The sequence below is a fragment of the Acinonyx jubatus genome, chromosome C2 (assembly GCF_027475565.1).
Source record: "Acinonyx jubatus isolate Ajub_Pintada_27869175 chromosome C2, VMU_Ajub_asm_v1.0, whole genome shotgun sequence".
Classification (NCBI taxonomy): Eukaryota; Metazoa; Chordata; class Mammalia; order Carnivora; family Felidae; genus Acinonyx; species Acinonyx jubatus.
This window is the reverse complement of record NC_069384.1, coordinates 115,739,770-115,765,404: the sequence shown is the minus strand read 5'-3', so window position 1 is coordinate 115,765,404 and position 25,635 is coordinate 115,739,770. Positions and strand designations below refer to the sequence as shown.

At 39.1% G+C, this 25,635-nt stretch overlaps 1 protein-coding gene and 1 long non-coding RNA gene across 2 annotated transcripts in view; both read right to left on the bottom strand.

Moving 5' to 3' along the window:
- PLSCR4 (phospholipid scramblase 4) overlaps positions 1-25,635 on the bottom strand; it is a 133,961-nt gene that overhangs the window by 93,742 nt on the left and 14,584 nt on the right. The window contains exons 3-4 of the mRNA XM_027061655.2: positions 19,945-20,129; positions 5,701-5,862 (exon numbers count right to left, since the gene is read on the bottom strand). Coding sequence (XP_026917456.2) covers positions 5,701-5,862; positions 19,945-19,980 — 198 coding nt within the window. The 5' untranslated portion in view covers positions 19,981-20,129. The remainder of the gene's footprint in view (positions 1-5,700; positions 5,863-19,944; positions 20,130-25,635) is intronic.
- Positions 8,328-10,156, bottom strand: LOC128315283 (uncharacterized). Its single transcript, XR_008297950.1, has 2 exons — positions 10,093-10,156; positions 8,328-9,840 (listed from the first exon to the last, which is right to left on the bottom strand). It is a non-coding gene; the product is annotated as an uncharacterized LOC128315283 (long non-coding RNA).

Below are 25,635 nucleotides of genomic sequence, written 5' to 3'. Positions count from 1 at the left end.
TTAAGTTACAGGATATCGGGGCAAAAGTAAACATCACTTAAGGACTTCACCTTTTCTTCTGGAATGGGTTAGTGCATTTTCAATGGTAGGTAGTATAGTTGTATCATGTTAGGTGACATGACCTTGTTATTGTCTATATTTGGAAATTAAGTATGGTTTAAGGAGATGTGTATGGGTGTCAAGTTGACAAGGAGTGGACTTGTGATGGTTAATTTTATGTGTCAACTTGACAAGGCCACGGGATGCCCAGATATTTGGATACACATTCTGGGTGTGTCTGTGAGGGTGTTTCTGGATGAGATTAATATTCTAATTGATAGACTGAGTAAAGCAGAGTATTGCCCTTCTCAATGTGGTTGGTCTTCATCCAATCTGCTGGATGTCTGAATAGAAAAAAAAAAAAAAAAAAAAAAAGGTAGGTTGGGGGAAATTTTCTCTGTCCGCTTCTCTGAGCTGGGACACCAGTCCTCTGCTGCAGTCAGACTTGGACTTGAACTGGACTGTACCATCAGCTCCTCTGGGTCTCTAGTTTGCCAACTGCAGATTGTGGGACTTCTCTGTCTTCATAAGCATGTGAGCCAATTCCATGTATTTATTTTGTCTCTCTAGAGAACCCTAATAAAGATAATTTCTGAGATTCATCCATCATCCAGGTTGTACTGTATATCAGTACTTTCTCCTTTTTGTCACTGCATGGCATTTCATTCTGGGAATACACTTTTTAAAAAAATCTATTCTCCTAGGGGCACCTGGGTGGCTCAGTCAGTTAGGCGTCTAACTTCGGCTCAGGTCATGATCTCATAGCTTGTGAGTTCGAGCTCCAAGTCGGGCTCTGTGCTGACAGCTCAGAGCCTGGAGCCTGCTTTGGATTTTGTGTCTCCCTCTCTCTGTGCCCCACCCCTGCTTGCTCTCTGTCTCTCAAAACTGAATAAACATTAAAAAAAATGTTTTTTCAAATCTATTCTCCTATTGATGCACATTTTGGAATCTCTGCATTTGGGGCTATGAATACAGTTGCTAGAAACACTGAATACAACCTTTGGTAAACATTTGTACTTATTTTTCTTAAGCATCTATCTACAAGTTAAGCAGCTGAATCACAGAGTACTTGTATGTCTGGTTTTCTTAGATACTTACAAATGACTTTCAAAAGTGGTTGAAACAATTTGTGAGAGTTCCAGTTGCTCCACACTTTCACTAGCACTTGGTTTTTTCAGTCTTTTTAATTTTAACCATTCAGGGTGGGCAAATTGTGAAGTAAGTAAAATATATTTTTGATACCCCTGCCTATGTTCAACTAAGCAACTCCACTGTATGTCTTCCATTTCCCTTATCCCTAGGGCCTTCCACTGCCTTTATGAAGCTGGTAGATTTACCCTAATTTCTACTTAAGATGTTAGTTGATAAAAATGACAAATTAGAAGCCAGCAAGCATCATTAATGTAAAGATGCTGTTTCTTTAATTTTTTTAATGTTTATTTATTTTTGAGAGAGACAGAGTGTGAGCATGGAAGGGCAGAGAGAGAGGGAGACACAGAATCTGAAGCAGGCTCCAGGCTCCGAGCTGTAAACACAGAGCCTGACATGGAGCTCGAACTCACCAACTATCAGATCATGACCGGAGCCGAGGTCAGTCTCTCAACTGACCAAGCCACCCAGGCGCCCCTGAAGATGCTGTCTTAAAAATGTAACTAGTTGCCCACATTAATATATCAATTTCACATAACATTCTGTATTGCAGGTTGTTTTGAAGAAAAATAAAACAAAAATTAAAAACCAGGACATTTGCCAAGTCGTCATTAGTGCTATTTACAAACTCTTTTCTTTCCTTCCAAAAATATTCTAAGATTGCATCTTTCTGCTCATTTGAAGTTGGTTGTTTCTACATGGCTTGCACTGACCAATGAACTGTGACTCCAAGTGAGATGTTCCACTTTCGGGCAGAAAACTTAAGAACCAGTGTGCAAGTTGCCATGTGCACTTCCCCATGTCTTCTCAGCACTTACGTAAGATTAGGTCAAGATAGAATCTGTACTAGCACAAGTCCTTGAGAGACTGTGATGAGCAGAGGTGTTCTGATAACTTGCACTTGGACACACAGGGTAAGAAAGGAACAAACAGGGACGCCTGAGTGGCTCAGTCGGTTAAGTGCTGACTTCGGCTCAGGTCATGATCTCCCGGTCTGTGAGTTCCAGCCCTGCGTCGGGCTCTGGGCTGACAGCTCAGAGCCCGGAGCCTGTTCAGATTCTGTGTCTCCCTCTCTCTCTGCCCCTCCCCCACTCACGCGGACATGCGTTCTCTCTCTCTCTCTCTAAAGTAAATATTGAAAGAAAAAGTTTAAAAAAAGAAGAGAATTTTTTGTTTTCTTATAAGTCACTAAGACTTCAGTGTTGTTTGTCATCACAGCATAACCTAGCCTCCCCAGAAAGGCAGTCTGTCCATGTAAACCTCACTCTGGGTGAGTCAATTTGCTTATGCTAAATATCCGGGTCCCTCTTTAAATACCATCTGTAGTCTCCAGTTTGCAGCAGTTCCTGGTATTTCTTCCTCGCGCATTTATATCCCTTATGAGGCCTTTAGGAATTTTGTTTTTAATAGACTATTTTTCAGAGCAGTTTAGGGTCACAGTAACATTCATGAGAATAGATACATAGATACAGATATATATCAAAATGAATATATTTTAATAAAACTATTTTTTAATAAAGAAGCTATAAGCTAGTTCTGTCCCTTTTAAGGCTTGTTTTAGTTTTATGGTGAGGAGGGCAAAAGGCAGCTAGCAGCAATAAATTTATAAAACTATGTAAGTATTTTGTCATTTTAATTATTCTCTATGGCATCCCTCATCTCCCTATCCTTGCACAAATAAGAGTCTCTAACATTGTTTATTTTCTAAATCTGTTTTATTTTTAACCAAACAGAAACAGTGTTCAATGAGTGTTAGCTACGACAACTTAGCAAACACACTCTTGAAACTTTCAGGAAAAACATGGTTTCAGCATTTTTTCCAAGATAAATTTTTCTGTGCCTCGGAATGTAAAACAGTTACCATAACATTAATTGAATGAGGTTTTATCTAATCAAACATTAACGGAAACAAACATCTCCAGAGGATCGGAATTCCATACGAATTCCACAGGGCAGAAACATCACCTATGTCATCTCAAATAGAAAACGAGGAAGTGTCTTTTTAGCTATTGCCAGCCGTTAATAATTCACATGAAGAAAATTATTTTAACTGTTACACTGGTGTTTGAACATTCTGTCTTATGTTCTTGACACTAAAATCTGTGCACCTTTTTAACAATTATATCACTTCCAGTTCTGGCAAGATTGCAAAGTAGATAATGTGCAAACCTAAAAGTGCTAATGAAAATATAATTAAAACCTATTGACATGCAAAGTCAAGCTCCTAGAAAAGTTCTAGTAATCTGTGGAGCGAAAGGGAAAAATCTGAAAATCCTGCGTATTACACAGAGGCTGACACGTCTTTGGCTTCTGAGAGGTGCCAATCCTCCTTTAGCCAGGGGATTTGATTTCTTCAATCATGGCAGGGCAGTGGTGGGGCCTTGGGCCTGAGCAGCGGGTGTTGTGTACTCTATCATTGATCTCCAATAAGGTGGGAACCCTCAAAGGGAGACAACCCAGTATAAAGGGTAGACTAGACAACAAGGATTAAAAAAAACCTCGACTGTTTTGGCCTGCAGGGCCAAATCTAAGAACCGCAGGAAATTTAATGGGCAACCATTACACTGTCTAATTACAGAACACGTGTTTAGAACTTGCTATTTATTTTTTATTTCTTTTCCAAGCTTACATAGAGATTTCAATACTTAGAGATTTTGCCAGGGAAAATTTGATCACTGAGAACTCATATATCAAGATGTGCACTCATCATTTAGGGGTTTATATTCAAAACACACACATGACTTGGGAATCTCCAAATTGGAAGAATAATATAACACATGGTCTTCCATTGGTTACATCATGGGACACCAGCAGAAGCAAGAGCAAGCCTGTCAGAGAGAGCACACCCGCAGACAAGCCGTCCTTGGAGCCTCATGGGCTCAGCCTCATGGTTCTAAACTTGAGAGTGCGTGAAGTAACCTGCCACCATTTTACTCCATTTCTGATCTCCTGTGTTTACACAGAAAGAAACTAAATACCCCACAGATGAAAGATGACACAAGGCATAGTGTTTTAGGGTGTAGCCTCTGGAGACCCTTTCACATAATGGTTTTGTGAGTCACTTTGCACGAGATATCTAACCTCAGTTTTCTCATCTCTAAAAGGGGAATTATATTTTTTAAATATCCATTTATTTATTTTGAGAGAAAGAGAAAGAAAAAGAGAGAGAGAGAGAGAGAGAGAATACACCAAGCACTGTGAGCACAGAGCCAAAATTAAGAGTCGGACGATTAACTAACTGAGCCACCCAGCCACCCCTAAAAGGGGTATTATCATAGTATCTATCTAATGGGTTTGTTATACGAATTAAATGAGTTAACATGTGGAAAGTAGTTAGGACCAGAACCATGCCTAGAAGGTAGGATCACTGGAAAGGACAGCTGCTCTTATCATCGTTAGCATCACCTCAGTCATCACTGCTGCTATAGGTCACTGGTTACATTATTCCAACTATTCCATGATTAGGATGTTTCTTCTCTAAATTTTCCCAGATGCATATCCTTCCGGCCTGGAATTAAATCCTGAGGTAAAACTAGCAACTACACATATCAAGATGATATGCCTTCACGCGACTGGCTCCTTTGTTGAGAAGCAACAGAACTAAGAACTGCAAGAAAATGTAAGGGACTACAATGAAGCTAGCTAATTACAGAACATGTATTTAGAACTTGCTATTTATCTGTTGTTTCTTTTTTAAGCTATACTTGTATATAGATTTCCAGTGCAACTCATTTGCGTTGTAAGTGTATTCTATTAACGTACATGCATTTTGGTTCCTTAGAATCCAGAAAACGTTACACGGAAAAATCCTCTAAGATATACACATGGTTGAGTACATTGGAGGTAGTGTTTACCTCAAGAGTGGATGCATCAAGGTCATCCCAGACCCAGCACCGTCTCCTGCCCCCACCACACACACCAGTGGCCACTGACCACCAGACTACTCGGGAAACTGGGAGAACATGGATAGGACAGCAGGCTGCCTCACCAGGCTTCTGTTGGGGACTTTTGAGACTCATTAGCTCGACAGCTCTCGTGTCAGCTAATTCCACCTGCTCTGCTTCCCTCTTCCAGGAGCTCTCATGTCTCTTTCTTTCTGACTCCCTGCATTGCAATTACATCAGAGGGAAGAAATTCCTCAGCACCCAATCCCCTTCCTATTAACTCCTGATAAATTTCAGCTTTGTCTCTGAAAAATGAGATTAGTAGATACCTGTCTCATGATGTGGTACATATGTGCAACATGATGAATCTGCAATTATTTTGTATCAATGCTTTTTGAGTTTCACACTCTAATTTTGTATTTGCTTATTTTACATTTGGGACAGAGTACTATGCTGTATACCTCCGAGTCTCCTTAAATAGTATTTTAAATATTTCATACTGCTGTATTTATACGTGATTTTGCAAACCTCATTTCACTTACATGGAAAAGCGTACTGAAACAAGATCATTCTGAGGTTGGTTAGTCCATGTAGAAAACACTCTGAAAACATTTTAATATTAGGTTACCTCAAAAGCAGAATCTAAACCCCAGCCATGGGTTGAACGCGGCCCACGCACTCCCATCAGTTTTTCTTTCTTCTTGCTTTGGATGCTATAAAGCGTCCTGCACGGGTTCCAGTGCTCCAGAGCAAAGCCAGCGGTGACACCAGGAGGCCACTGCATTTCCAGCTGCAAATGGGCAGAGGGGAGGAAACGACAGACATGTACTCATGTACACACCACCTAGATGTGCTCTAAGCCCTTCAAGGACTAGGGAAATTATTGCTGGACAAGATAGTCCTCCGTGGGCCTCTCGTACTCCTCCCCTTCTCACTGTGTGTGCCAACAATGCAAGGCCTTGACCACTCTTTCCCCTGGCCATTTGTCAGGGTTGACTTTGCAGGAGCAACCTTAAGGGATGCAACCTTAAGGGATGAGGTCACACCTTCCTTCAGGACACAGAGGAGGACTAAAGTTCCTTCTCTAATTCTATGGTGGGTGTGGTTATGAAGAGGATTTTTGTGGTGAAGGAACTGAGAGGTATCTGTATCTTGGCGGTAGAAAAAGGAATCTACACAGGTGATCAAACCTCCCAGGACTAAAAACGCACACACGTGCGCGCGCGCACACACACACACACACACACACACACACACGAATACAAGTACAACTGTAGAAATGAGAAAAAACAAATCTATCATTGGATAAATGTTCCATAAATTGAGTATTTTCTAATTTTGATGAGCTTTGCCACATCATGGCTTACTGTAATCTTGGAAGGCTGCATTATAGGATTTGAGGAAAAAAGTCATAAATATGAAGAATTGCTTGTATCTTCAAAAGGACTGAGGATTAAAGGTGAAGATTCATCTCAAATTTAAGGCTATTATTACAGGGCGCCTGGGTGGCTCAGTCGGTTAAGCAGCCGACTTCGGCTCAGGTCATGATCTTGCAGTCCATGAGTTCAAGCTCTGCATCGGGCTCTGTGCTGACAGCTCAGAGCCTGGAGCCTGTTTCAGATTCTGTGTCTCCCTCTCTCTGACCCTCCCCTGTTCATGCTCTGTCTCTCTCTGTCTCAAAAATAAATAAACATTAAAAAAAAATTAAGGCTGTTATTACAAACATAGTAGAGAGAGAAGATACCTGGGAACAACAACTAATATTCTCTGAGCGCTGTACTACCTGCCAGGTACTGTAACGACAGTTAATATTCATTTACTATTTAATCCTCAAAGCAATCCTACGTGATGGTACCATTATTATCTCCATGTTATAGGACATCAAAACACAGAAAGGCTTGTAAATAAACTAACATTCAGGAAGTGCTGGTACTGAACATAATCTGTCTTTATATATCCCAGTAATCCCATGGGATATTATGCATAGTTATGTACGGAAGTACTGAGGCCCAAAGAAGTTAAATAAATTATACCAACATAAATAGAAGGCATATCTAGAATTCAAAATTCTGGTTGACCTCTGTCTAAAGCTGCTTCTTTTCCCTGAAGCAAACAACCTTCCTAGAGCCTCACAGGTTGTAGAAGAGGAACCCAGCTGTAACTCAGAACATCTGCTTTCCAGTTCCAGTGCTTGGTGGAGTGTAACACGCTCATCAGGTGCTTAATTTTCTGAGCCACCCTTTCTTTACCTGTGGCAAGGTGTGGATTGGGATGGACAGTGTACAGTTATCTAAAGTCTCTTCCAGTTCTAGGGGTGCCTGGGTGGTTCAGTCGGTTAAGTGTCAGTCTTCAGCTCAGGTCATGTTCTCGTGGTTCGTGAGTTTGAGCCTCTCATCGGGCTCTGTGCTGACAGCTCAGAGCCTGGAGCCTGCTTTGGATTCTGTGTCTCCCTTTCTCTCTGCCCACCCCTGCTCACACTCAGTCTCTCTCTCTCTCTCTCAAAATAAACATTAAAAAAAGAAGTTTTTAAGTCTCTTCGAATTCTGAAAGTATACAATTATGTCTAGGGACACCTTATCTGGGGTTATGTTGGTACATTTAGACAAATGTGTGTGACTTCTGTTCTGGGTAACAGACACATTTCTAATTCAGTAGACACAACCAACAGAATTGGTCACCAAGTAAACAACCCTTATCTGAGTCTGACCCTCCAACTAGCACCAGAAGACAAAAGCCACAAGAAAAAACTCTCTGTGATTTTCTTCAGGTGACACAATTTGACATCTCCCCCCCCACCCCTTCCTGCTCTCTTCTTTCATTCTGACCAGCAGAGCCAGTGAAAACACCCTCGTGTGTCATTCTGGAAGGAGCAAAATGATGCTGTGAAGAGTTAGATCAGAAAGAAACAAGGAATTAGACTTGTGTTCTCTGACCTCTTGCCTAGTGAAGGGACAACAGAAATAACAGCAGGTACATCGGAAAGGCCTCTGCATGGTCATGATTTCTTGCCCCATATAGTCAATGGCCTGCAGGATAAAGGGCCTTAGTGTCTGATACACAGTTTTGGTAAAGTCTTCTGTGTTTTCAGTTATGATGTGAATAATCTGGCCCAGATTGTTTTTAATATTGTATCTATTATAAGTTTTAAAAGATGTCATCACTAAAAAATAAAATGAGAAAGCCACTTTATTTTTAAAAATTTTTTCATGTTTATTCATTTGTTGAGAGAAAGAAAGTGTGTGTGTATGTATGTATGTGTGTGTGTGGGGGGGGGGGAAGGGCAGATAGAGAGGGAGACACAGAATCTGAAGCAGGCTCCAAACTCTGGGCTGTCGGCATAGAACCCAAAGAGAGACTCAAACTTGCAAACTGTGAGATCAGGACCTGTGCCAAAGTCAGACGCTTAACCAACTAAGCCACCAAGGTGCCCAAGAAAGCCACTTTTAACTTAGAAGCAGTTAAAATGGTCTTCAAGTATTTGTCTAGCATTTCTTAGTGTATAAAGAAAAACAGCTTTTTCAAAATTTCATTGAAGCATATGCAATTCATCAGAACATCAAAATATCTTATAACCCTTGTAAGAATTTAAATCCTTTGGGATTTAGGGGCATCTGGCTGGCTCAGTTAGAGGAGCATGTGACTCTTGATCTCAGGGTCATGAGTTCAAGTCCCACATTGGATAAAGGATTACGTAAATAAATACAAATTAAAAAATAAATCCTTTGGGATTTAAAATATTTAAGCTCAGAGCACGATCATTTTAAAATGTTTATTCACATAACAGGAAAGACTGAAATCATTTTTTATAAGATATTCATGTTTTCTATAATACTTGCATTCAGAAAACTTTAGTTTTAAAAATATTTTAATGTCAGGATGAATTTAAAATGTTGTAACTGAGATACAAAATAAACTAGATATAGTGACAGCATGAAATGAAGAAGCAGAGGAGGGAATAGGTGAAACAGAAGATAAAATTATGGAAAATAATGAAGCTGAAAAAAAGAGGGAAAGGAAGTTACCAAATCATGAGGGGAGACTTAGAGAACTAAGCAATTGCATGAAATGAAATAATGTCCATATCATAGGAGTACTAGAAGAGGAAGAGTGGGGAAAGGAGCAGAAGGTTTATTTGAACAAATTATAGCTGAGAACATCCCTAATCTGGGGAAGGAAACAGACATCCACGTACAAGAGGCACAGAAACTCCCTTAAAATCAACAAAAACAGGTCAATACCATAGCATATCATAATGAAACTCACAAAATACAAGGAAAAAGGGAGATTTCTCAAAGTATCTAGGGACAAAGGATCCTTAACTAACAAGGATAGACACATAAGGGTAGTAGCAGACCTATCCGCTGAAACTTGGCAGCCCAGAAGGGAATGGCAGGAAATATTAATGTACTGAATAGGAAAAATATGAAGCCAAGAATCCTTTATCCAGCAAGGCTGTCATTCAGAATAGAAGGAGAGATAAAGACTTTCCTACAGAAGCAAAAACTAAAGGAGTTCATGACCACTAAACCAGTCCCACAAGAAATTTTAAGGGGGACTTTCTGAGTGGAGAAAAAAAAAAAAAAAAAGACCAAAGCAGCAAAGACTAAAAAGAATCCGAGAACATCACCAGAAACATCAGATCTACAGATAACAGAATGACACTAAATTCCTATCTTTCAATAATCAATCTGAATGCAGACAGACAAAAGGCTCCAATCAAAATACACAGGGTAGCAGAATGGATTAAAAAAACAAGATCCAGGGGCGCCTGGGTGGCGCAGTCGGTTAAGCGTCCGACTTCAGCCAGGTCACGATCTCGCGGTTCGAGCCCCGCGTCGGGCTCTGGGCTGATGGCTCAGAGCCTGGAGCCTGTTTCCGATTCTGTGTCTCCCTCTCTCTCTGCCCCTCCCCCGTTCATGCTCTGTCTCTCTCTGTCCCAAAAATAAATAAAAACGTTGAAAAAAATTTAAAAAAAATAAAAATAAAAATAAAAATAAAAAAAAACAAGATCCATCCATACACTGCATACAAGAGACGCATTTTAGACCTAAGAACACCTGCAGATTGAAAGTAGGGGGATGGAGAACCTCTATCTATCTATCTATCTATCTATCTATCTATCTATCTAGATGGAGAACCATTTATCATGCTAAAGGAGGCCAAAGGAAAGCCAGACTAGCCATATTTATATCAGACAAACTAGATTTTAAAACAAAGACTGTACCAAGAGATGAGGAAGGACATTATCATAATTAAGGGATCTATCCATCAAGAAGATCCAACAACTGTAAATATTTATGCCCCCAACTTGAAAGCACCAAAATATATAAAGCAATTAATCACAAACATAAAGAGACTCAGTGGTAATAATACCATAATAGTAGGAAATTTAATATTCCACTTACAACAATGGACAGATCATCTAAGCAGAAAATAAAAAAAGGAAACAACAGCTCTTAATGACTCACTGGACTGGATGGACTTAAGAGATATATTCAGAACATTTACCTTAAAGCAGCAGAATAATATTCTTCTCAAGTGCACATGGAACATTCTCCAAAACTGATCACAAACTGGGTCACAAGTCAGCCCTCAATAGGTACAAAATGACTGAAATCATACCATGCATATTTTCAGCTCACAACGCTATGAAACTTGAATTCAGCCACATGAAAATATTTGGACATCCTAGTAAAGAATGAATGGTTAACCAGGAAATTAAAGAAGCAATAAAAAAATACATGGACACAAATGAAAATGAAAATACGACAGTCCAAACCTTTTGGGATGCAGCAAAGGCAGTCCTAAGAGGAAAGTACACTGCAGTTCAGGCCTAATCTCAAGAAGCTTTTAAGAAAGGTCCCAAATATTCAACCTAACCTTACACCTAAAGGAGCTAGAAAAGGAGAAGCAAATAAAGCCCAATGCCAGAAGAAGGGAAATAATAAAGATTAGAGCAGAAATAAACAATACAGAAACAAACAAAGAAACAGTAGAACAGATCAATGAAACTAAAAGCTGGTTCTTTGAAGGAATAAACAAAATTGATAACCCCCTAGCCAGACTTATCAACAAGAAGACAGGACCCAAATAGATAAAATCACGAATGAAAGAGAAGAGATCACAACCAATACCACAGAAATACAAACAATTCTAAGATAATACTACGAAAAATTATATGCCAACAAACTGGGCAATCTGGAAGAAATGGACAAATTCCTAGACACTCACCTACTACCAAAACTGAACCAGGAAGAAAAGAAAAAATTGAACAGACTCATAACCAGCAAAGAAATTGAATCAGTTATCAAAAATCTTCCAACAAATAAGAGTCCTAGGCCAGACGGCTTCCCAGGGGAATTCTACCAGACATTTAAAGAAGAATTAATACCTCTTCTTTTCAAACTGTTGCAAAAAAATAGAAATGGAAGGAAAGCTTCCAAACTCATTCTATGAAGCCAGCATTACCTTGATTCCAAAGCCAGAGACTCCATTAAAAGGAGAATTACAGGTCAATTTCCCTGATGAACCTGGATGCAAAAATTCTCAACAAGATACTAGCAAATTTAATACAAAAGCACATTAAAAGAATTATTCACCGTGATCAAGTGGGATTTATTCCTGGTTCAATATTTGCAAATCAACCAATGTGATACACTACATTAATAAAAGTAAGGATAAGAACCATAGGATCCTCTCAATAGATACAGAAAAAGCATTTGACAAAATAGAGCATCCTTCCTTGATAAAAATCCTGAAGAAAGTAGGAATAGAAGAAACATACCTCAGCATCATAAAAGCCATAAATGAAAGGCCCACAGCTAATATCATCCTCAATGGGGAAACACTGAGAGCTTCTCTGTAAGGTCAGGAATATGACAGAGATGTCCACAGTCACCACTGTTGTTCAACATAGTACTAAAAGTCCTATCCTCAGCAATCAGACAGCAAAAAGAAATAAAAGGCATACAAATTGACAAAGAAGTCAAACTTTTACTCTTTGCAGGTGACATGGTACTCTACACGGAAAACCCAAGAGACTCCACCAAAAAATTGCTATTGCTGATACCTGAATTCAGCAAAGTTATAGAATATAACATCAATGTACAGATATCAGTTGCATTTCTATACACCAATAATGAAGCAGCAGAAAGAGAAATCAAGGAATCAATCCCATTTACAACTGCACCAAAACCCATAAGATACCCAGGAATAAACCTAACCAAAGAGGTAAAATATCTGTGTGCTGAAAACTAAGAAGACACAAAGAAATGGAAAAACATTTCATGCTCCTACATTGGAAGAACAAAATATTGTTAAAATGTCGATACTACCCAAAACAATCTATACATTCAAAGCCATCCCTATCAAAATAACACCAGCATTCTTCACAGAGCTAGAACAAACAATCCTGAAATTTGTATAGAACAAGAAAAGACCCCTAATAGTCAATGTAATGAGAAAAAGAGAGGCAAAGACAGAGGCTTCATAAATCTGGACCATAAACTGTATTACAAAGCTGTAATCAAGAGAGTATGATACAGGCACAAAAACAGACACATAGATCAATGGAACAGAACAGAGAACCCAGAAATGGACTCACAAATGTATAGCCAACTAATCTTCGACAAAGCAGGAAAGAGTATCTAATGGAATAAAGACAATCTCTTTAGTAAATTGTGCTGGGAAAACTGGACAGAGACATGCAGGAGAATAAAACTTTCCCATACCATTCACAAAAATAAATTCAAAATGGATACAGGACTTAAATGTAAGTCAGGAGGCCATCAAAATCCTAGAGGAGAAAACAGACAACAACCTCTTTGACTTGGCCACAGCAACTTCTTACTTGACACATCTCTGGAGGCAAGGGAAACAAAAGCAAAAATGAACTATTAGGACCTCTTCAAGATAAACGCCTTCTGCACAGCAAAGGAAACAATCAGCAAAACTAAAAGGCAACTGAATGAATGGAAGAAGATATTTGCAAATGACATATCTTATAATGGGTTAGTATCCAAAATCTATAAAGAACTTATCAAACTCAACACCCAAAAAATAAATAACCTAATAAAGAAATAGACAAAAGACATGATAGACACTTTCCAAAGAAGACATCTGGATGGCTAACAGACACACAAAAAGATGCTCCCTATCATTCACCATCAGGAAATACAAATCAAAACTACAATGAGATACCACCTCACCCCTGTCAGAATGGCTAAAATTAACACCTCAGGAAACAACAGATGTTGGCAAAGATGCAAAGAAAGGAGAACACTTTTGCACTGTTGGTGGCAATGCAAACTCTGGAAAACAGTATGGAGGTTCCTCAAAAGTTAAAAATAGAACTATGCTATGACCCAGCAAATGTACTGCCAGGTATTTATGCAAAGGATACAGGAGTGCTGATTCGAAGGGGCACATGCACCTGAATGTTTTTATAGCAGCTAGTTATCAACTATAGCCGAAGTATGGAAAGAGCCCAAATGTCTATCAACTGATGAGTGGATAAAGATGATATGTTACACACACACACACACACACACACACACACACACACACACACACACTGGAACGTTACTTGGTGATCAAAAAGAATGAAATCTTGCCATTTGCAACCACCTGGATGGAACTAGAGTATATTATGCTAAGCGAAATAAGTCAGGCAGAGAAAGACAAATATCAAATGATTTCGCTCATATGTGGAATTTAAGAAACAAAATAGATGAACATAGGGTAAGGGAAAAACTAAGATCAAAACAGAGTGAGAGGCAAACCATAACAGCCTCTTAAATACAAAGAACATACTGGGGTTTGCTGGAGGAGAGATGGGAGGAATGGGCTAAATGGGTTGATGGGTATTAGGCACTTGTTGGGATGAGCAGTGGTTGTTATAATAATAAGTGATGAACCACTATTACTACCCTGTATGTCAACTAACTTGAATTTAAATAAATAAAATTTAAAAATATTTTAATAAAATTATACATTGCATCACAAATCATTCAGCACATGAAATGTGGTAAGATGATCAAGGTCATCACAAACTGCAGATAGAAAAAAGAACCAAGAAGGCCTTATGTCATAGCCAAATGAATATGTAAAGTTGTTGCTTTAAGGGTCAGGAACACTTTACTGATGAATAGAGGACAGATTTCATGTTTATTGTGCTCATTTCTTCCCCCTTCCAGTGAATCTAGATTCACTTGTCCCTCACTAAGTTCCTTAGTTTCTCTATTCTTTTCCCCCCTTGTCTATAATATCTATGATGGGGGCAGAAAGAGGGAACAAGTGTAGTGGGGGTGACCAGATAATATGTAAGATCTTTTTCAATCTAGATCTAATAATAAATGGTTTATAAATACATAACATTATACACAAAAATTCCCTTTTTTAGTTTCTAGGACAGTCTTTTCTCTTTGAACCACTAAGAAATGGCCAATATGAAGAACTAACTGGATATTCAATAATGCTGATTCAAATATTGCTGATCACCACTGAAGTATACATATTTTCCAGGTGTTCAAAATGTGGAAGAATGGGTATGTTGTCAACTAATGTGATAGAAAAAAGTTAATTAGGAAAGTTAGAAACAATAGCATTAAAACAATTAGGCTTAGAGAAAAAACTGATGATATATTACAACGTAGCAATCAATTTTTAACATATCTTCAATGTTACTTACAAATATATTTTGTCAAGTGAAATTAGCCTAGTTGCACCTGACCACATATAAGGAGAGCTGTCTAGATAGGAAAGGCGCTTTCTTCCAGCTCTACTCTAGAAGACTAAAATATTTAATGATGTTTCTAATAAAATTTCAGAAAATCATCTTCCTGCTACACTAACAGCATCTAGAAAAAGCTGTGTTTACACAGATTGTATCTAGCTCAGTTCCTATTCACTGGTCTCATTAACATGTCACCTACAGATGAGTTGCTCAGGAAGTTCAGGATGGTTTAACACAGACCAGCCACATACGATGCTATTTTCTCAGTGGCTTAGGGAGAGGAATCAGCCAGGGTGAACCTCACACAGGAGTATCAAATTTTCAAGGTGCCTCTGACAGATTAACATTCTGATTTTTCTGTTCACTTGAGTTACTACACACCAAGCTCTTCCCTACGTGTTCCCTTGTAATAAGAGGAGGGTACAGGAGGGCAAGAGGCTTATCAACAGGATGAGAGGACAGGACAAGAAACTTTCTGGAATGTGTTCTCCTGAAAAGGGAAATTCAGACTATCATTAGACAGATTTCTCACCTTAGTCTTACTTAGGGATTACTCCCAAGATTCTTGAATCCTTCTAGCGGAAGAAATCTCCTTAAGGACAGACTGATCCTATCTTACACAATTTTCTGTCATTCCTAACTTCTGGGCACAGGACATGGACTGAAATGCCCTATTGCCTTAAATATTTTTTGAATGAGTTATGAATGGTTTTGAAATGAACAAAATTGAAAGTGACTTAACTGGACATAAATGTTTAATAGTATACTTAATTACAAGAGAGTAAATAATCTATTTTTCATTCAAGACTTTTCCTGTATGAAAGCATAGCCAGGTGAGGGGATCCAAACATGTCTCATGATTTTTCAACAGTGGCCACCAAAATGATTTACAGTCCTATTTAAAAAAACTCCAGGATCTTAAAATCTAGGGCTAAAAGATAAAAAATATTCACTCTTTAATAAAATGTCCACTGGTAGGCAAAAAAGCGTAAAGAAATGAAGCCCTTTAACATGGGAGAAGTTTACTAATAAAACAATGTGGCTATTAAGGATCTATTCTTTTAGGAGCTAGTGGAGTCACTGGCAAATTCCAGGCTCAGAAACCATGTAATCCTGCTGTGTTAGACAGAATTCCTGTGAGGAGTCCTGGTAATTTCATGAGATCTCGAGAGTCTAGGGAAAATAGAGCAAAATGACTGGGTATGTACCTTGCATTCATACCCAAGGAGGTATTTCAACTAAATAGCATCATTACTGCCTCATCCATTCAGTGGTTCCAGGAACTCTGTCACACATTAACAGTTCCCAGAACCACCCAATAGAGTAGGGAGAATTAGTAGTATTTTGTAGAAGAAACTGAAACATCATCTAGTTATGAAATTTGTTCAAGTTTATAGAACTAGGAGGTGATAAAACTACAGAATCAAACACTACGTTATCTGGCCCTAAACCTTGTTTTCTTTTTTATTTGTTTCTGGTTTTGTTTTTTAACTCACGCATTTCTGAAAGGGATAAGTGAATCCATCATATCTATCATTTAACCTTTGTGAGGGTAATGGAAGAAGCTGAACACCTTTTTTTAACTTTAATAAACAATTTTAACGCTGTGCAATTTTAAAAGAAGGGGAAATGGTCTAGGAGACCACAGACTTACAAGGTCAAATTCTTATATTATTGTACAAGCATAAAAACATTTTCTAAAATTTATTAACTATAGGCATCCAATAAGCTCCTAACATAGTTAAGGGGTTTACTCTAGCACTTTAATGACTTCATGTATATTTTATAGCTATTTTATAAAGGGAAAGTTTAATAAAATTCTTGGCTCCTACAAATTCCAATTTCTCGATCCAATTTTACTGCATTTCGCACATCATCTCCATAGCACTGTATCAATAGTTTCCAGTGCACAAGATTAAATATATAGAACTGCAAAGAGGAACTTGTCAACCTCAAGAAATATTTTATTGATCACGTGGGAAGAGAAGCATTGAATTAGAGTTCCTTGCTTATAATGAACTTCAATACCTCCTCTTTCCAAAACAAAAAGAGCCAGGATAACAGAAGAGTTTCCAATACTAGCTGTATCTCAGTTTCACTAGATACATTTTTTGAGCTTATGCAATTTGAGTTTATAACCAAATCTGCTTATCCCTTGACTTTAGGACCTGGGTTTCAGAGTGGGTTCACAATTTTTAAACAGAGTTTAGGGGATCACTACTTTACGGTAGAGGGCCTCATGGACTTGGCTTGAAGCTATGTATGCTTGGTAGGCACCTTATGTTTACTACAGCAGGTGATAAAATTATGGGTGGTGAGGGAAAGCAAGGGGCCAAGGCACCTGATGAGTTTGTCACTAAATGTTCTGTTCCTTCATGTTGCCTTTCTTGATGTTTAGTCTTCCAATTAAATGACACTCCAGTTAGGATCTATGTCGACTTTTTCTATTCCTACTTTTCTAATTTCCTTCAACAGGACATCTCAAATATCTTACCACTCAACATTAATCCTTTATGAAAACTATACACAGTCTTCCCACGAAAAATATTCCTATACTTACACTTCCCCTTCACAAATCTGAAATCAGGACCACTGCTCCTACAGCCTCACAAACTGGGCCTCTGTCATCACTGACCCACCACCTTTGTCCACTCTATCCGGCCTTGTGTCTCTTTTCTGTTGGATCCTCAAGGTCATATTTCACAGGAAGATATTTTGGATTTGTGTGGAGTACCTGAGCTACTAAGTCTTCCAGACCAGGAGGGCAGTTTGGCACAGGAACTGGCTCTGGCACCCATGCTGTTGGAGCAGACTCATTTCACACTGGACATCTGCCAGGCTGGTGCTGTATAGAATGGATGCTACCAGTTGGCTGGTACAAGGGGAAGGCACTGCGCTGATGTAGACAGCAGTATCCCATTAGCAAGCCTCCTGGGTAGTATGCGAGAGGAGGGACAGTAGGTGCTGGGGGCCCTGTGTTCAAAAACAAATGAAAAAATTACATGACTGTAACTACAATATACTGAAACTTAGCATAAATTTGTACACGGATGTTACATGGGTCGCATGGAGGCTTCCTAGAAAGAGTCAGAGCTTCTATTTTCGGAGGGAAAGGAATACCACATCCCAAAAACGTAGTAGGGGGATTTCCAGATTACTAACTCATTGAATCCTCTTAAGCTTTATGAGATAGTCAAGTTCACTTCACAAGTGCAAAAACTAAGGTTGAAGAGAGGAGGTAATTTGATAGTCTCTCTATGCCCATCTCATAAGGCTGCTGCAGGGTTAGCACAGGACGTGGCTTAAAGTGAGCTCTGCACAAAGTTCTATTTTTATACTCTTCATACTATTGTTAAGTTTACATAGATAAAGCAAGTGGTAACACTGCGATTTGAAATCACATCTTGACTTCAAAATGGTGATCTGAAGACTATGCTACATTGCTGCTGACCCCATCACTTCTTTATATCCTCACCATCTGGTTCTCACACTGATTTCCTCCCAACGGGGGGTCTGTTAAATTCTAACTTGGTCAATGTAAGTAAGGTCACAGTCAAGAAACCAGATTTCTTTAAAGAGTCACAATACTTAAGAAGAGAAGCACTCGAAATCATGAATTGGCAGGAGGGTACCATCAAGGTAGGACTTTAGATTTTGCTTCTTTTATCAAATGTCTCTTAAAAGAATAATAATAATAATACCACACCCCTCCCTCAGCCAGGATGGATCAGTGCAGGCCTAGTAAGGAGGCTGATCTCCTGCCCAGCAGTGACAAGGATGTTATTTCTAGAATGAAATAACATCTCTGCAATCATCTCGTAGTTTTTTTTTTTTTTTTTTCAAACTGTGAACTTTTGCCTCTTCTTTATACTTACTGGTACGAAGCCTCATCCAGTTGGGTTTACTGTAGTAACTTCTTAACTAGTTTCCCTTTTCTTGCTTTCTCTCTGTTCCAGTGTTTCCTTCACACTGGCCCCAAGAGCTATCTTATCAAACATCCAATCACTTACTCACTGGACATTTATTGAGTGCCCTTTAGGCATCAGACCATGTGCCAGAAGCTGGGAAGAAATGATGAAAAACCAAACTCAAGTATCTGCTTTAAAGTCTTCTTTTAAAAGTCTATTTATTTATTTTGAGAGAGTGTGTGCGCACAGAAGGGGCAGAGAGAGATGGAGAGAGAGCGCGCGCGCGCGAGAGAGAGCGCATCCCAAGTAGGCTCCACACTGTCAGCACAGAAGCCTGATGCAGGGCTCAAACCCACAAACCAAGAGATCATGACCTGAGCAGAAGTCCAACACTTCATTGACTGAACCACCCAGGCGCCCCTAAAATCTTGATGTCCCGCCTCGGTGGCTCAGTTAAGCACCTACTTCAGCTCAGGTTGTGATTTCACGGTTCCTGAGTTTGAGTCCCACGTTGGGTGAGCTCGAGCCCTGTTTTGGGTGAACACAAGCCCCACTTCGGGTGAGCTCTGCTTCTCCCTCTCTCTCTGCTCCTTGCGGGATTCTCTTTCTCTCTCTGCCCCTCGCTCACTTGTGCCCTCTCCCCCCACCAAAAAAAAAAAAAAAAAAGTCTTGATGTCCTGTTAAAAAGCATCTATAGACTCTCAAAGGCTCCAGGATAAGATCCAAACTACTTAATCAGCACTGGAAACCGGTCACCCCCACCTCCGCACTTCTGCCTTTTGATCCAGCCGGCCTTCCTCAAGCCCCAACCACACCACTAGGCCTTTATGACCTGGTGTTTTTGGACAGGTTTTTCTTTCTCCCAGACATTCTCCCTTCCCCACCTATTTTTTGATCAAGAAACTCCCTACCATGCCAATGAAACTTGACTTCCTCAGTTAGGCCTTCCCTTTAACCCCACAGTCAGTTACTCTGTCTTCTGGGTCCCTACAACATTCTCTTCACATTTCCATAACGGCATGCAGAATACCATTAATGTTTGTACAACTTCCTACTCCAAGCGATGTAAAGGCAGGAATGTTCTACCTGACATCTAGTAAAGTATTTGGTATCCAGTAGGTACTCAATATTTATTTACTGAAACAATAAGGTAATTAGCTAAATGAGCAACTTAACTCTTAGTGTCATTTTCTACAGGGGTGAAGAGATTCTTTCTGGAGATTTAACTTACCAGGTATAAAATGGGAATTCTATTCTGGAGGGTCATCAGGTATTGTAACTGGTGAATTCAAACGGCATCTGTGGTTAGGAGCAGCATGAGGTACTGGATCCAAGGACTTTGTTTTATTGTCAATGTCATCCATCGGTTGATCAGTGTTTGTGAAGACCAGCCTTGGAGGAAGAGGTCATGCCCAACTGAGAAATGGAATGATGTATTATTGAAAATACTATTTTTTTCTTATTGGTTTGCTAAAACATCAGTGTACGTGATCATTGTTAAATATACTACTCTATTTCTTACAACATACACGATACATGCATATGATATACTAGGCATGAATTCACATATATGGTAAATTGTTAGGCTGAACACAGAGTAAAAAACTATGGCTGAGTAATTATACTGTGCTTGTGATTAAAGCAATGAATTCTCAGGCTGGCGGTTCGGCTGCCCTAATACTGACTTTTATTTACATAGACAAATTCCTTCCAACATAGCAGAAATTGTTGTCCTATGATGTAGTATTGAGAGCATGCCATATGTGGAGTGAATCTGATTTTTTCCCCCACATCCTCTTTGAAAAGTGGCTGTGTCAGAGTAAATCCAAAACAAAACAACACAAATACTTAATGGTTTTAAAAGCGGTTTGCCATTCATAACTCACTTAGAGGTGATTTAGATCACTTCCCCAGTGACTCCTATTTTGACTTATTCTTCCTAAAACAACCTATGTCACTGTAATTACTGAAAGGAAGGTGTTGAGGTCACATTTCATGTTACACCCTGTCCTTTCATTGAGATTGGAGACATTGCTCCCTGACCTCAGTGTGAGGAATGGCTTAGTTTCTCTGAAAGAACTGGTTGACTTTTAACTCCTAGAAAACATAAGTCCCATAAATGTAATATTTCTCACCTTACATCATTTGCTAGAAAACTCAGGGCCCACTTTTCAGACCTCTTCCATCAAGGAAAGCTTTTTATTACTATCACCTCTTGTGTTAGACTTTTTTCCCTACCCTTAATTTTCCTACCTCATTTTTCTCAAGTATTTTAAGTATCTTTCTTTAGACGCAACCAATATAAGTCACCTTTAGTCCTTTCTATGCCAAATATAGGAAGATAGGAATGTTCATATTTATAAATGAATGGACATATTTAAATTATCCAAATGTTAAACAATAAAAGCAATTTCCAAATGAAACAAACTGAAAGTGCTATTAAGGAAAACAGTCCTATAATTCACATTTAAAACAAGGCATAATTGGGGTGCCTGGGTGGCTCAGTTTGTCAAGTGCCTGACTACGGCTCATGATCTCGCAATTCATGGGTTTGAGCCCCGCGTCAGGCTCTGTGCTGACAGCTCAGAGCCTGGAGCCTGCTTTGGATTCTGTGTCTCCCTCTCTCTCTGTCCTCCCTGGTTCCTGCTCTGTCTCTGTCTCTCAAAAATAAATAAGCATTCAAAAAACAGTTTTTAACAAGGCATAATAAAGTTTGTTCACAAAAGACATGCTGATATTTTTGAAGAATTCTAATGAATACTAAAAAAATAAAATGCTTTAATGCTGTAAGATATTTATACAAATTTATAATATTGTGTATATACTACTATTATTTCATGATACATGTAACAAGTTTTATGATTTTTTTTTGTCTCCAGTTACATTTCATACATTTTTTCATTAATCCAACAAATATTTACTGGGCACCTATTGTGTAGGCACTACTACAGACGTTGAAAATACAGTAATAAACCAGAGAAACAGTTGCCCATCATGCTGGAGATTCTAATTTAGTGCCATGAGATTAAAAACACATTAACAAATATTTCAGTTCAGGTAGCACAATTATAAAGAAACAAAGTAAACAGTTTAAGAAAAACATGGATGGCAGTCCCAGGAGGTTCAGGGAAAGCCTCTCCCAGGAGGTAACTTTGAACTATTTGAACTACAAAAGGAGGTATTACACTAAAAATGTAGGAAGAGAGTTGTAGGACAACAGGAAATATGTGCAAAGGCCCTGAGGTGGCACTGAGTTCGGAATACTCAAGGGTGACAAAGAGGTCAGGTATGACTGGGACACAAGGAATGAGGAGAATGGAGGGAAGAGATGGAGACAAGCCTGATCACACCTGAAGGCTGAGGCAAAACATCTGTGATTTGCTGTAACTGCAGCTGGGAAATCTTTGGAGGACTTTCATCAGTGGAGTGATGGGATCTGATTACACTTTATCTTGAGGGGGCAAGAGTGGAAGTACACAGTGAAGACGGGATGGCAGCAGTAATCCAGGTGAGCCCGATGCTGGCTTAGACAAGCAGGTAACACGGAAAGGGTGAAATGTGGTCAGAAGCAGAACCTGCAGGAGTTTCTGATGCACTAAGAGGAGTCAAGACTGGGTGTCAGTGTTGAGGCCAGGGTACCTGAGTTGATGACAATGCCATTAACTGAACTAGAGAGGAAGATGGTAGGGAAAATGGCGGGGACTGGGGAGGGTAGGAATCAAAAGTTTAAATTAAGACATGCTTAAGAAAAGGCCAAAAGAAGATAAATAAGTAACAGAAAATGTTGTGTATGTTTGCAAGTGTACTTATTTTTCTATTATGAAAGATGTTTTTACATCTTAAAAATATAAATGTTCTGGCTGGGGAGAGACTGACCCTCTCAGGGCTAGCCAATTCTTAGAAATAGCAAAGGGCTCTGACAGGAACATGCCTTTGATACAAGCTAACTGCCTCAGAGCTCTACCTACTTCCTTTATCTGGCCTGTCCACCCCAAGAGATAACATTCTCTCACTTTAATCTTCCCGGGGCCAGGACCAGGTAACTAGAAGCTATTCTTTGGCTTAGAGTTTGCCAGAATTATTCAAACCAGCCATTCCTCAGTTGTTTGCCCTGCATTGCCTTGCCCTCACCCCTCCACCATGGTCCTGCCAAACCCCAATAAAGGCCATAATCTAAGGGCTGGCTCTTCTAGCTTCTTCTGCTTCTTCCTGATCACAAGTGGTGTTCCTTCTGTGGCTCTGCATTGTGTCCCATGCCTCTCATTTCTAAGGAAACTGAACCACTACTTTTCTTTCAAAGGCATTAACCTATGTTGTCAGTCATCTTTATAAATTAAGATGAACATAATCTTTTTGCTGGTGGAGCATTTGTGTCACTGTTGATGGCTGCTGACTGATCAGGGTGGCCACTGCTGAAGTTGGGGTGGCTGTGGCAATTTCTTAAGATCATGAAGTGTGACCCATCGACTGACTTTTTCTTTCACGAATGATTTCTCTGCAACATGTGATGCTGTTTGATAGCATTTTACCCACAGCAGAACTTCTTTCAAAATTAGTCATTCCTCGGGGCGCCTGGGTGGCTCGGTCGGTTAAGTGTCTGGCTTCAGCTCAGGTCATGATCTCGCGGTTCGTGAATTCAACCCCGCGTCGGGCTCTGTGATGACAGCTCAGAACCTGGAGCCTGTTTCAGATTCTGTGTCTCCCTCTCTCTCTCTGACCCTCCCCTGTTCATGCTCTGTCTCTCTCTGTCTCAAAAATAAACAAACATTAAAAAATAAATAAATAAATAAATAAATAAGTAAGTCATTCCTCTCAAATCCTGCCACTGCTTTACCAACTAAGTTTATGTAATATATTTTTTTAAGTTCATTTATTTTTTTTAGTAATCTAAAAATCTAAAAAAATCCAACATGGGGCTCAAACTCACGACCCTGCAACCAAACACTGTATGGTCCACTGAGCCAGCCAGGCACCCCTACATAATATATTTTTTTTTAAATTTGTTAACGTTTATTTATTTTTGAGACAAAGAGAGACAGAGCATGAACGGGGGAGGGTCAGAGAGAGAGATACAGAATCCAAAGCAGGCTCCAGGCTCTGAGCTGTCAGCACAGAGCCCAACGCGGGGCTTGAACTCACGGACCGTGAGATCATGACCTGAGCCGAAGTCTGCCGCTTAACCGACTGAGCCACCCAGGCGCCCCCCCTACGTAATATTTTAAATCCTCTGTCATTTCGGCAGTTTCATGGCATCTTCACCAGGAGTAGATCCCTTCTCAAGCAAAAAAGCAAAGAAGCTCATTCATAAGAAGTAACTCATGTGTTAAAATTTTAATTCAAATATAGTAATAATTTAAATTCAAATATAATAATGTAATTCAAATACAATAATTTATTTGAATGTTAACGCAAATATAATAATTTATTTGAATGTAATTCAAATATAATAATGATTTAAAAAATGAAACATTACGAGAATTACCAAAATGTGACACAGAGACATAAAATGAGCAAATACTGTTGGGAAAATGGCACAAATAAACTTGCTCAGCAATACAGGGTTGCCACAAACCTTTAATTTGTTGGGGGGAAAAAACAGTATCTGCAAACACAATAAAATGAAGTATGCCTATATATAATCCTGTTCTCCAAAAAAAATTAAGACCAAAGCACAAAACATATTTATAAGTGAACATTATAAGAATAACTCAGGGTAGGAAACTAGAAGTTGAGATGAAATTTTTAAGAGGGGGAGTGTGCAGATTTAGTTAATTCAATCAGGGAAGGAAAGTGAGGTTATCATCAAAAAAATGAATTAATAGTATTTCCAGATTTCTGAAGATGATGACAAATAACTAGAACAATACTAACCAAGGCTATAGTTTAGTGAATGCGCAGCAAGGGTCAGGTAAATGGCCAAGCAATTTGCATATTATCTCTAATTATAACGTGTCTGTAAGGTACAAACTTTTATCCCAGTTTTATAGATGACAAAACAGACTCAGAGCAATGAAACAAATTAACAATGTGATTATTAAGTGATCAAGCTCACTAAAGTCAATTCCTTCTGAATCCAAAGCCTATGTTCTTTCCACTATGCCATCTTGTGGATCAGAATTTAGAATGTGGTCATTTGTGCTGTTCAAGCAAAGTGGAAAGTCACTGATGTAGAACAGGTCAAGGAAGAGCATGTGAGTGATCATTATGAACACTGAGTTGACTCAAGAATGTTGTCATGAGGTAAGCTAGTATACAGATTCTCAGTCCCGATGTTGTCCCCTAAGTATGGAACAAAGAGACCCACTAGGCTTGGACCATCGCCACCCTGTCCCTTAAGCCTAAGTTACTAATACGGTGTCTCAAGAGATATAAAAGGATTCTGCAGCACACCAAAAAGATGAAGTGTGCAACTGTTGGCCAGCCAAAGGAATTCAGGACATTGGTCCTACCCTCCAATGATAGGAATCCCTGGGACTTAGAAAAACAATCATATCCTTCTAGAACCTTCATTCCCGGACATCCCTAGGTACGTACTTTTGAGCAACTCTTGTATGTGGTACACAGAGGATATATATAAGAGTGTTCTTGACACCACTGTGCATATGAAGATAAACTGAAAACATTTTTATTGTCCATCAATGACAGACTAAATAAATTTTAGTCTTATCATGTAAATACTACACTGCAGTGGAAACAAATTAGAACCACACCCATCATCATGGATGAATCTCAAAAATATAACATTGAGCAAAAAAAGTAAGGCACTAAAGAGCATGTATGATTTTACTTTTATGTTTAAAGGCAGAAAACTAAATATGTTTTCCAGATATATACATGAAGGTAAAACTTTATAAAGAAAAGCTAGTGACATAACACAATAACCAGTCAATGCTTACCTGTGGGGGAGTGATGAGGAAAAAGG